At 68.2% G+C, this 10,024-nt stretch overlaps 4 protein-coding genes across 9 annotated transcripts; 2 read left to right on the top strand and 2 right to left on the bottom strand.

Moving 5' to 3' along the window:
- Window positions 1–1,423: 1,423 nt before the first annotated feature.
- RPS27 (ribosomal protein S27) lies at window positions 1,424–2,620 on the bottom strand. The gene is made up of 4 exons (XM_055696991.1): window positions 2,487–2,620; window positions 2,154–2,262; window positions 1,934–2,044; window positions 1,424–1,650 (listed from the first exon to the last, which is right to left on the bottom strand). The coding sequence occupies exons 1-4, from the start codon at window positions 2,490–2,492 to the stop codon at window positions 1,622–1,624; spliced, it is 255 nt and encodes an 84-aa protein (XP_055552966.1). The 5' UTR covers window positions 2,493–2,620; the 3' UTR covers window positions 1,424–1,621.
- Window positions 2,621–2,630: 10 nt separating this feature from the next.
- On the top strand, window positions 2,631–6,142 carry RAB13 (RAB13, member RAS oncogene family). 2 transcript variants are annotated; one of them, XM_055696987.1, is made up of 10 exons: window positions 2,631–2,765; window positions 2,923–3,016; window positions 4,526–4,586; window positions 4,670–4,730; window positions 4,880–4,957; window positions 5,038–5,127; window positions 5,205–5,270; window positions 5,394–5,444; window positions 5,531–5,585; window positions 6,002–6,142. In XM_055696987.1, the coding sequence occupies exons 1-10, from the start codon at window positions 2,661–2,663 to the stop codon at window positions 6,016–6,018; spliced, it is 678 nt and encodes a 225-aa protein (XP_055552962.1). In that variant the 5' UTR covers window positions 2,631–2,660; the 3' UTR covers window positions 6,019–6,142. The 2 variants fall into 2 exon arrangements, with proteins under 2 accessions (XP_055552962.1, XP_055552961.1); XM_055696986.1 differs by lacking the exon at window positions 6,002–6,142 and having other exon boundaries at window positions 2,632–2,765; window positions 5,531–5,777.
- On the top strand, window positions 5,547–7,297 carry JTB (jumping translocation breakpoint). The gene is made up of 6 exons (XM_055696988.1): window positions 5,547–5,585; window positions 6,002–6,199; window positions 6,292–6,332; window positions 6,478–6,563; window positions 6,682–6,761; window positions 6,892–7,297. The coding sequence occupies exons 2-6, from the start codon at window positions 6,123–6,125 to the stop codon at window positions 7,046–7,048; spliced, it is 441 nt and encodes a 146-aa protein (XP_055552963.1). The 5' UTR covers window positions 5,547–5,585; window positions 6,002–6,122; the 3' UTR covers window positions 7,049–7,297.
- A 139-nt stretch (window positions 7,298–7,436) lies between these two features.
- CREB3L4 (cAMP responsive element binding protein 3 like 4) lies at window positions 7,437–9,459 on the bottom strand. 5 transcript variants are annotated; one of them, XM_055696971.1, is made up of 9 exons: window positions 9,319–9,459; window positions 8,994–9,204; window positions 8,764–8,843; window positions 8,604–8,681; window positions 8,430–8,536; window positions 8,278–8,346; window positions 8,103–8,178; window positions 7,919–8,015; window positions 7,437–7,844 (listed from the first exon to the last, which is right to left on the bottom strand). In XM_055696971.1, the coding sequence occupies exons 1-9, from the start codon at window positions 9,454–9,456 to the stop codon at window positions 7,597–7,599; spliced, it is 1,104 nt and encodes a 367-aa protein (XP_055552946.1). In that variant the 5' UTR covers window positions 9,457–9,459; the 3' UTR covers window positions 7,437–7,596. The 5 variants fall into 5 exon arrangements, with proteins under 5 accessions (XP_055552946.1, XP_055552944.1, XP_055552947.1 ...); XM_055696969.1 differs by having other exon boundaries at window positions 8,764–9,204; XM_055696972.1 differs by having other exon boundaries at window positions 7,919–7,977; window positions 8,764–9,204.
- Window positions 9,460–10,024: the final 565 nt, after the last annotated feature.

The raw sequence follows: 10,024 nt of genomic DNA, 5'->3' as shown, positions 1-10,024 counted from the left end.
ACATGGGCATCCCTGGGGGGGTGTTTGGGGGTCCCAGGGAGCTGTTGGGGTCCCGGGGGGACATGTTTGAGGGTCCGAGGGGGCTTTTTAATTCTCTGGGGTGTGTTTGGGGGTCCCAGGGGGGCTGCTGGGGTCCCTGGGGTGTGTGTGTTTGGGGGTCTCAGGGAGATGCCGAGTTCTCTGGGGGATGTTTGGGGGTCCCAGGGGCATGTAGGGATCCCTGAAGGATGTTTGGGGGTCCCAGGGACATGTAGGGGTCCCCAGGGGGTGTTTGGGGGTCCCAGCAGACCACCCACCTGTCCCTCCTCCTCCTCACCATCCACCTGCCGCCAGCTGCCCCAGCCACCCAGTGCTGTCCCTCTGTCCCAGTGTCCAGCTGGGGGGTCCTGGGGGTGGGCAGGGACCCAGGCGAGGGCTGGAGCCCCTCTGCTGTGCGGCCAGGCTGGGGTGGGGGGCTCAGCCCGGAGGGGAGGGGGCTCCGGGGGGACCTTATCCCGGCGTGGGGGACGAGGGGGACGGTTTGAACTGAAAAGGGGAGATTCAGGCTGGGGGCGAAGAAGGAATTTGTTGCGCCGAGGGTGGTGGGACCCCGGCAGGGGCTGCCCGGAGAGGCGGTGGGTGCTCCGTCCCGGTGGGTGCCCCGTCCCTGGGGACACTCCAGTTCAAGCGGGACGGGGCTCTGAGCACCCGCTGTAGCGGGAGGTGTCCCAGCCCAGGGCAGGGGTGGCACTGGGGGGTCTTTACGGCCCCTCTCCCCCCAGAACTGGGTGTTAAGGGCAGATTCGTGGCTGTTTCAGCCGTTACGTTCCCCAGTAAGCGAAAGAGGAGGATTATGGCTCCGTAATTAACATGTATGGACAACAGAAACGTTTTTTTTTTTTCCCTTTGTGAGTTTTAAGGCCATGTAATACGTCTGTTTTTCGCATTCCTGAGCTCTGGAAAATTTTAAACAAGTGAATCTGACAGCGATCGCTTCTCTCGAGCGGTCACCCCTTGGGCTGAGGGGACAAAGAAGGAAACCTGGGTGTGACTCTAGTAGCGCTACTTGAAGGCAGCTCTCTGGGAATACTCGGCCATTCAGAGCAGCCTCCCTGGATCTCCTTCCTTGTGGGATATTTCCACCCTCCTGCAGGTTCCCACTGTGAAACCAGACTGGGACGGGGCTCTGGATCGTAGAGGATTTGGTCCCTACGCGTGGAGAACACGCCATGACAGCGGCGAGATCCTACGCTGCACGCTCAGAGGTGGTTTTGTTTTTTCTGACCTGAATAAAAGCAAGCATTTTGTTTGTCTCCAGTGTCATCTCCCAGCACTTAACTGCCAGGGGGAGATATAAAAAAAAAAAAGAAGAAAAAAAGCTTCAGAACTACTGTCAATCCACCCTTCTCTTGCAGGGAAGAACCAGAGCACTGAAAGCAATGGATTTGTATGTATTTTATCCAAAATTTATTGGCGGCGAGATGGGTAGGGCTACGGGGACAGTATGAAAATCACATTTGCAGCTGGCCTTTCCGTGGAGACCCGCTCGGGCCGGGCCTGGAGACGCAGCTCTGCGGCGGCAGCCCCTGCCCTCGCGCGCCGTGCGCTCTGTGCAAGTCACCTCCATCCGCGCTCCCCGTGCTTAATGCTGCTTTCGCCTGAAAGAGCAGCCTGAGGGAAGAAAAGCCAGGGAGAGGGGTCAGAAAGGCTGCAGCCCCCTCAACCCCCACCCACCCCCAGCCCCCACCCCGGGGGTCTCGTCTCACCAGCCCCACTTCAGCACATTTCTCCTTGTTTTAAGATAAAAGCACCACCCCCATTCTGGAAGCGCCTGTCAGTAGCTTTTAAAAATCTTCCAGCCCAGAAGAACGGCAGCTCCCCCAGCCCCCCCCCCCCCCCCCCCCCCCCCACCGCCCCGGGCGATAAGCCGCCCCCTCCCCGCTCTGCTCCCCACCTTCTGTCAGCCTCGCCTTGCCCCCGGTGGGCTGGCACAGCACGGTGGAGCAGCCCACGCACAAAACGACGGTCTGAGCGTGGCTGAAGACGGTAGTGATCTTGTAGCAACCTGCAAGCGAGGAGGGAGCTCGCAGGGGGGGCCGAGGGGCCCCGGGGCCCGCTGCCCCCCCAGCCGCCGGGCCCTCCCCGCCGCCCCCCGTCCCGTCCCACCGCCCTACCCGGGCACTTGACGTCCATGAAGTAGGAGTTGGGGCTCTGCACCAGCCGCTTCTTCTTGTGCTTCCTCTTCTCCTCCTCAGGGGAAGGGTGCAGCAAGTCCTTGGCCAGCTGCGGGGACAAGCCCGGTTAGCGCCCGGCCCCCGCCCGCCGCCATCTTGGGGCCCCCGCCGGGGAGATGGCGGCGGGCACGGCCCACCCCCGCGGCACCGCCGGGCCCACAACCGGGCCTGGCCCCCCCCCCTCAGCCTCCCCCTCCCGTGCCGCTGTGCGTGGCCCCGGCCCGGCCCGGCGTGGGGGCGGCGGGCGGGGGCCAGGCCTGGGGCCGCGCTCACAGGCATGTTGGCGTGGAGGCAGCCGCGACCGAAAAGGGGGCAGGCCGGAAGCAGGAGCCGCTATATCCGCTGAGGGGTTTCCCCGCACGGGCGGAAGTGAGGCGCGGCCGCTGGGGGCGGCCATGTTGGAAGAGCGCTGGGGGCGGCCATATTGGAAGAGCGCTGGGGGCGGCCATGTTGGAAAGGTCGGCTCTCCCGCCGCCAGCTCGGGAGAGGCGCCTGTGGGAGGGAGGAGGCCGCGGGAGCCGTGACGGCGGTTGCTCCCCCGGTGGCGTCACGGTAACGTCATGGCGGCGGGGCCGGGCTCGGGGCGAGTCCCCGCCTCGGGGGGGTGGGCGGGGGCCGGGGCCGGGCCGGGTCCCGGGGGCGGCGGCGGGGGCGAGCGGCCCGGCGGCGGGCGGGGGCCATGGCCAAGGCCTACGACCACCTCTTCAAGCTGCTGCTGATCGGGGACAGCGGCGTGGGCAAGACCTGCCTCATCATCCGCTTCGCCGAGGACAACTTCACCAGCACCTACATCTCCACCATCGGTGAGTGAGCGGTACCCCCGGGACCCCCCCCGAGACCCCCCCCGGGCTCGCTCACCGAGATCCCCCCGGGACCCACCGGGGATCCTGTCCGGGAGCCCCGTCAGGGACTCACCGGGACCCCCAGCCCCAGGACGCACCGAGGACCCCACCCGGGACCACCCCCCGACTTACCGGGGTCTCCCCCCTCGACTCATTCACCGGGACCCCCAGTCTGGGACCCAGTGGGGATCCTGTACGGGAGCCCCGTCAGGGACTCACCGGGACCCCCAGCCCTGGGACCCCCGGGACCCCGGTCCAGGACTCACTGGGAACTTCTGGCCGCAGGACTCACTGGGACCCCCCTCAGGAGCCAGCAAGACCCCCCACCCCGGGACTCAGTCACCGGGACACCCCCAAGACTCACTGGGGTTCCCTATCTGGGATCCACCGGGGATCCCCACGGGGACCACCTGGGACCCCCACCCAAGACTCATCGGGGAACCCCCTCAGCACCCACTGGGGAGCCCCTCCCCGGGAGCCCACTGGGACCCCAGCCTCGGGACTCACCAGGATCCCCCCGGGACTCACCAGGGACCTTCACCCAGGACTCACCAGGGATCCACTGGGATCCCCCCCTGGACCCTGCAGGACCTCCAGCTCTGGGAGCCATGCCTCCCCCCTTCCCCCCAGCTCCCCTCCACACACCCCGGGTGGCTGGACAAGGGTGGGGGGCAGCTGCTGTCCCGCTCATCCTTCCCTGGACCCCAGCACCGCCACTGGGAATGGCACTGGGAATGGCGCTGGGAATGGCACTGGGAATGCCACCGGCAGCTCCGTGCCTCACGCCAACCAGCGAACGGCAGGCCGAAGCCATTTCCAGGGGCTGCATCCGCAGGGAAGCCGGCGTGGCACGCTGCTGCCGGCCGCGGCTCGACGCTGATCCTGCCCTGCACCGCCAGCGAGCCGTGACCCCGGTGCCCACCGCCCCGGCCGCCTCCGCGCTCCCACCGCGCTGGTAAAGCCGTTTCCTGAGCCTGGAGCAGCCGCCCCGCCACGGCCCATGCCATAAACTCCAGCGCCTGCTCTGGCCCTTCCTCCTCCTCTTCCTCCTCGCCCGCTTGAGCCTCTGAAACAGGGCTGAGCCTGGGGGGGTTGCAGAGATGCGGGATTTGGTCGGGGGGGGACACATCTGCCAGCCTTTGGCACTGGTTTAATTGATGGGGGGGGGCCGGTGGTCTCTTCTCCTGCCACGGCATGGGCAGCAGCGTGGGCAGCTGCATGGGGTGATGCCATCCTGCAGGGATGCCACGGACAGTGGGATTGGGGATGCAGCTCACCCTCTCCCACCCACTGCAGCCGGTGCCAGGCCTGGACTTTGCCCCCCCACACACCCCCCACCCCCCACCCCCATTCCCAGATGCCAGATGGTTACTAGGAAACTGGAGACTGGGACTGGGAGTGGAGGTGTTTATGGCATCCCCTCCCGGTGCTGGTGCATCACCGGTCCCTGTCTCTCTCCTTCCTTCCCAGGGATTGACTTCAAAATCCGGACGGTGGACATCGATGGGAAGAAGATCAAGCTGCAGGTCTGGTAAGTGGAGGGGGGGACGGGAATTGGGGTCCCTCCCCAAGCCCCCCCAGGCCACCTCACCCCCTCCCCTACCTCTCCCACAGGGACACAGCGGGACAAGAGCGTTTCAAAACCATCACAACAGCCTATTACCGTGGAGCTGTGGTACGGTGCAGGGGGTGCCAGCAGCCCCCCGAAGGGCTGGGGCAGCTCTGGGGGGGACCATGCCTGCCTAGGGATGAGGAACCCCCCCCCCCCCCCGCCAGAAACCCAGGCAGAGGGTCCCTGCCCCACTCACTGTGCCATCCTGGCAGGGCATCATCCTGGTGTATGATATCACTGACGAGAAATCCTTCGAGAATATTCAAAACTGGATGAAAAGCATCAAGGAGGTGGGTGTGCACGGGGGCTGGGGGCACGGGGCAGGGGGAGTTGGGGGGCTGGGGTCCTGCCCGTCCTCTCCTGCCTGCAGAACGCCTCTGCCGGGGTCGAGCGTCTCCTCATTGGCAACAAGTGTGACATGGAGGGCAAGCGCAAAGTGCAGCGGGATGAGGCTGAGAAGGTAGGGGGGGCACTGTGGGGCTGAGGGGGGGGCCGCCCCCAGCACCCTGGTCAAACGGGGGTCCCCTTGTCCGGCAGCTGGCGAAGGAGCACGGGATCCGCTTCTTCGAGACCAGTGCCAAGTCCAGCGTGAACGTGGAGGAGGTGAGAAGGGGCTCCAGATGCAAAGGGGGGGCCGCATGCCCCCCAAAGGAGGGGCAGAGGAGGTCCCCCATCCCCAAGGGGGTTCTCCGAGCACTGACGCCTCTGAGCATCCCCTCTCCCTAGGCCTTCAGCACGCTGGCGCGGGACATCTTGCAGAAATCCTCCCGGAAAGCGGTGAGTGGGACTAGGACAGGGGGGGCTGGGCGAGGGATCCCCCCTGCTCTGGCCCCCACCCTGACCTCCTCCCCTCCCTCTTCCAGGCCCCCAGCAGCAGCAGGCCCCTGCTGGAAGCCGGCCCCCCGAGGAAGGCCGGGGGTAAATGCTCCCTCGTGTAGGGGCGCCTGTCTCCCCCCCCACCGCCACCGCTCCCCCCGCCTGCCCCGGGGCAGCGCGGGCGCCTCTCCGGGACCGGGGGGAAGGTGTCCGGGGGGCTCCTGGTCGGAGCAGGGCTGGGGGCTGACCGCCCCCGGTCCACACCTTGTGCCATAAAGCCCAGCTTGTGCCTTGCCCCGTCTCTGGTGTCTCTGTTGGGGACGCGGAGGGGGGCGGGTGGGAACGGGCCCGGGGGGGGAACGGGCCTGGGGGCGGTGGGGCTAGCCCCGGGGAGAGTGCCGGCTGGAGCCACGCCCCCTTGCTCCCAAGCCACGCCCATTCGCTGAAAGTGGCGCCCATTGCACAAGCCGCGCCCCTTTCCTCAACGCTCCGTGACTCAAGCCCCGCCTCCGCCGTAGGCCACGCCTTCCACTGACCCCGCCCTTCCCGTCGGTCCGCGCTCCTCCCATCGGCCCCCGCGCGTCAAGATGGCGGCGCCGCCAGAGAGTCGGGGCTCGGTGCGGTAGTTCCGCCGCGCCGATGGGGCCTCAGGCCCGCGCCGGGCCGCGCTGCTGCGCCCTTTACGCCGTGTTGGGCGCCCTGGTTTGCGGGCTGCGGTGAGCGGGCGGCCGGGGGCTCGGGGCGGGGGGGAACGCGGCGCGGGCAGGCCCGGAGCGCGGCCCTCACGGCGTCTCTGCTCTCTCCGCAGGCCGGCGGCGGCGATGGCGGTGGGCGACGAGAAGCGCTCGGGTGAGTGCGGGGCCAGTGCTGCAGGGCCGGGGATGTGGGGCGCTCCGGGGCCGGGGGCCTGCGGTGTTGCGGGGCTCGGGGCGCCACGGGGCAGGGCCAGGGCCTCAGGCCAGGCTGGTGCTCAGCAGCCATGCTCTCTCCGCAGTGAGCCCGGTGGTGGCCACGCTGTGCTGGCGTGTGGAGGACTTTGTGGTGGCACAGGAGTGCACCCGCTGCTCCAGCTTCCAGATGGTGAGTACTGGCAGCGGAGGCGCTGTGCTCACCTCCTCACCTGGTGGGCTGGGGCTGGGGGGTCGGGGGGGCCGGTACTGCCTTGACACAGCCACTGATGGGCCCCTTTCGGTTGCAGAAAACAATATCGCAGTGCAGCCCCACGGGCTTCATTGAGAAGATCAACTGTGCCACATCCAAGAGAGATGAGTATAAGAGGTGGGTGCATGCTCTGAGCAGGGGAATGGGGCAGCTGCGAGCCCCTGGGAGGTCACGGGGAGATTGGATGGGATTTGGGGCTGAGGCTCTTCCCTGTGGTGTTTGTTCGTAACTCTCCCTGTGGGTGCAGCTGTCGCTCCGCAGTGATGGAGGCGCATGTTTTCTGGAGGTTCGTGGGTACCATGATGTGCGTTGCCACCGTCTTCGCGGTGCTGGTGGTGTGTCGCCAGCGCGTGCTGGACAGGAAGGCCCTGGAGAAGGTCCGCAAGCAGATCGAGTCCATTTAGCAGAGCCCGGCTGCCCTGGAGCGGAGGACTCTGCTTGCCCGCAGCCCCCAGAAGGCTGGAAGGAGAAACGGGTGCCCTGGGGCTGGCCCTGCCCCACTCTGTGAATGTGGAGTCCTGCCTGGAGCTGCCCTCTGCTGCCTTGGACACTGCTGGGGCATCCCGTGGGACTGGCTGAGGGGTGCCCTGCCTGCCCGGGGGGTGGCCCCCGGGGGGTGTGGTGTGTAATAAATCCTGATCGTTGTCACCGGAGCAATGTTGGCGTTTGTCCCTGGGGGGACAGGAGTGACGCAGGGCTGTGCCACCGGCTCCGCTCCCCCGTTGGAGCCCGGAGGGGGTCCCTGTCCCACAGGCAGCAACACGAGCTCAGTGCTGACCCTCCAACACGCGGTGTGGTGCAAACCAGGCATGGTTTTATTCACCAGTGCACAGAGCTGCCAGGGTTGTGAGGGGGGGGCACATCCAGCACCCCCTGCCTGGGCTGGGCTGGGTGTTCCCCATCCGGGGGCAGCTCCCAGGGCCCCAGAGGATGGACGGCTCTCTGCTGTCTGTCACATCTCGTCACCGTGTCCCTGTTTTGCTGCCCTCGCCAGAGTCCCTGCATCCCCTGGGGGTACCTGGCTTGAATTGGTGCCCGGTTCCCTGCCGGGGGCGTGCCTCCCATCCCCCTGCCCCCCCTCAGCTCCATCCTCCACCGCAGGTCCTGGCTTTTCCACCCACAGCGACCCTGGCGCAGGGAATGGGGCTTCTCCAGGCAGTCCCAGCAGCTCGCCCTGGGTCAGGATGTTCCTGGAAATCACTGCAGGAACAGGGAATGCCAGGGTGGGCAGTGCTGGGGCGGGGGGGGGCACACCCCAGCAGCCTCCCCGTTACCTCCAGTGGGCCTGTTGCTGCCTTGCATGGCCCCTGTGCCGCGGCGGAAGGGGCTGTAGCTGGGGAAGAGGATGAGTCCGAGAGAGAGCAACAGGATCTGTGGGGGGGGACAGGAGCTGTGTGCCACCGAGCGGTGCTGGGGGGTGCTGGTGTGCACAGGGGGACTGCGGGGCATGTGCCGTACCAGGACACAGGTGCCAGTCTGGGCGGCTTTGTTGGACGTCTGCTTGATCAGCGCCTGCAGCTGCCGCAGCAGGGACCTGTGGGACAAGGGGTTGGGGGGCGCCTTGCCCAGTGCCCCCTCTCCCACACTTACCCCGGTGCCGTGCCCATCCCGGTGGCCCCTGTGCCGCGCTCACCCATTGCGCTTCTCCAGCTCCTGGACTTTTTTCCGCAGCTCCTGGTTCTGTGCTGAGCATGCGGCTGCCCTGCCCGGGCAGAGACAGGGATGGGTGAGGGGACGTGCCAGGACACAGGGGACATAGCGGCTCCTGGTGCTGCTGCCACCCACCTGCTCTCCAGCCCGTCCAGGTACTCCTTTTTCCTCCGCCGGCTGTCCTGGGCCGACCGCTTATTCCGGATCTTTCTTCTCACTTTCTTTAGGATCCGTTCCTCAGCCTGGGGAGGCAGAGGGGTCAGCCCCGCCCCACACCACCCCCCCAGCCCCCACCCCCCCCCACTGTACCTCAGTGAGGGGCAGGGTGCTGGGCAGCGTCACCCCCTCTTGTGCCAGCAGCCGCTTCTCCTCCTCCGTCAGGCACAGCTGCCGAGAGATGGGGTGTGCGTGGGGACGGGTGGGGGGTGCTGGGCAGCAGGGGGGCACGGGGGGGGCTCTGGGGACTCACTGTGGGGCTGGGCAGGGGTACAGCAGGCAGCTCGTTGATGCCGCAGGAGCTGGGGAGCAGCGGGGGGCACAGCCAGTTGTCTGCAAGGGGGAGAGGCAGCAATGCTCTGCCTGCTCCTGCCTGCTCCTGCCCACCTGGACCCCGGGAGCCGCTCTGCTCCCTGCCCGCTGCCGTGCCGGCAGGATGCGGCCCTCTGGGCTGAGCCCTGCCGGGGGCCAAACCCCACTGACCCAGCTGGATGGAGACAACACGGCCGTGCAGGGGGGTGCTGAGGTCGCAGACCACCTCGCAGAGAGCGGCGGTGGGGGGCTCCTCAGGCTGGGGGGGCTCCGGGCCAGCATCCTGGGAGCCGTGGCTACCTGAGGAGGCGAGGTGGCCACCCAGGCCGCAGATGTCGTCAGGGTTCACCATCAGTTGCAGCAGCTCCTCGGCTTCACTCCCCTGTGGCCGGAGAGATGCTGGCAGGGGGCACGCCGGGGAGACGGGGACCCCCTGGGCTCTGGCGCCCCTCAGGGGGCTCCTCTCTGCCGTGCTTCCCCCTCGACACCAACTCACGCCATCCTCGGGGAGCAGCCAGCCCTCGAAGGCCGACTCCGTGCCGCCGGGAGACGGGACCGAGCTGGGGAAGGGGGGCTCGGGGAAGCTGGGGCCCGGGCCGAGGCTGCCTGGCGGCTCCGGTGCCTCCGGCTCCATCAGCGGGTGGGAGCGGGGGCTGCCGGGGCCCCTCCTGGATCGGGTGCCGCGGGTGCTGCTCCCACCAGATCCGGGCGCCCCCCGCCCCGCCCGCCAGGCTCGCTCTCCTCGGGGTGCCCCGGTTCCCGGTGGCGCAGCCGGCCCTGGGCCGCGCACCAGGATCTCCGGTATCCTGGGCCGGCCCCGCCAAGGCCCGCCCCGGAGCCTCACCCCGGTAGGGCCGGGCTCCTCGCCCCCCGCCGCCTCTACCAGGGCACAGCGGGGGGCCGGGGGGGCTACCGGGGGCAGCCGGGCTGGGGCTGCCCCGGTACCGAGTCCCGGAGGCCCCGGCGGGGAGCGGCTCCGCGGCGGAACCGGGACCCCGGGCCCGGGGGCCGGTTGGCGGCAGCGGCCGGTGGCTGCAGAGCCGGGCCGGTGCGGTCCCGCCCGCCGGTAACGGGGGGGGGGGGGGGAGAACCCACCGACCGGCCCCGGGGCAGCCGCGCCGCGCCCAGCCCGCTCGCTTCCTATTGGCTGCCGTGCCTGTCACTCAGCACCCCTGGCAAGGTGTTCCGCGTCTCTATTGGCT

This window comes from Falco cherrug, chromosome 19 (genome assembly GCF_023634085.1).
Source record: "Falco cherrug isolate bFalChe1 chromosome 19, bFalChe1.pri, whole genome shotgun sequence".
In the NCBI taxonomy this organism is placed as follows: Eukaryota; Metazoa; Chordata; class Aves; order Falconiformes; family Falconidae; genus Falco; species Falco cherrug.
This window is presented reverse-complemented; position numbering and strand designations above follow the sequence as displayed.

Excerpts from the sequence above, each read along its gene's own strand:
- RPS27 (XM_055696991.1), bottom strand. Across the intron at positions 2,045-2,153 it reads CATGGACGTCAAGTGCCCGG|GTTGCTACAAGATCACTACC; the intron begins GTAGGGCGGTGG and ends CCTCGCTTGCAG. Across the intron at positions 1,651-1,933 it reads CAAGGCGAGGCTGACAGAAG|GCTGCTCTTTCAGGCGAAAG; the intron begins GTGGGGAGCAGA and ends TTCTTCCCTCAG.
- RAB13 (XM_055696986.1), top strand. The coding sequence starts at position 2,661 with ATGTTGGAAAGGTCGGCTCTCCCGCCGCCAGCTCGGGAGAGGCGCCTG. Across the intron at positions 4,958-5,037 it reads GGATGAAAAGCATCAAGGAG|AACGCCTCTGCCGGGGTCGA; the intron begins GTGGGTGTGCAC and ends TCCTGCCTGCAG. Across the intron at positions 5,445-5,530 it reads AGAAATCCTCCCGGAAAGCG|GCCCCCAGCAGCAGCAGGCC; the intron begins GTGAGTGGGACT and ends TCCCTCTTCCAG.
- JTB (XM_055696988.1), top strand. The coding sequence starts at position 6,123 with ATGGGGCCTCAGGCCCGCGCCGGGCCGCGCTGCTGCGCCCTTTACGCC. Across the intron at positions 6,333-6,477 it reads GGGCGACGAGAAGCGCTCGG|TGAGCCCGGTGGTGGCCACG; the intron begins GTGAGTGCGGGG and ends CTCTCTCCGCAG. Across the intron at positions 6,762-6,891 it reads AAGAGAGATGAGTATAAGAG|CTGTCGCTCCGCAGTGATGG; the intron begins GTGGGTGCATGC and ends CTGTGGGTGCAG.
- CREB3L4 (XM_055696969.1), bottom strand. The coding sequence starts at position 9,456 with ATGGAGCCGGAGGCACCGGAGCCGCCAGGCAGCCTCGGCCCGGGCCCC. Across the intron at positions 8,016-8,102 it reads AGACTGGCACCTGTGTCCTG|ATCCTGTTGCTCTCTCTCGG; the intron begins GTACGGCACATG and ends CCCCCCCCACAG. Across the intron at positions 7,845-7,918 it reads CAGCAACAGGCCCACTGGAG|TGATTTCCAGGAACATCCTG; the intron begins GTAACGGGGAGG and ends CTGTTCCTGCAG.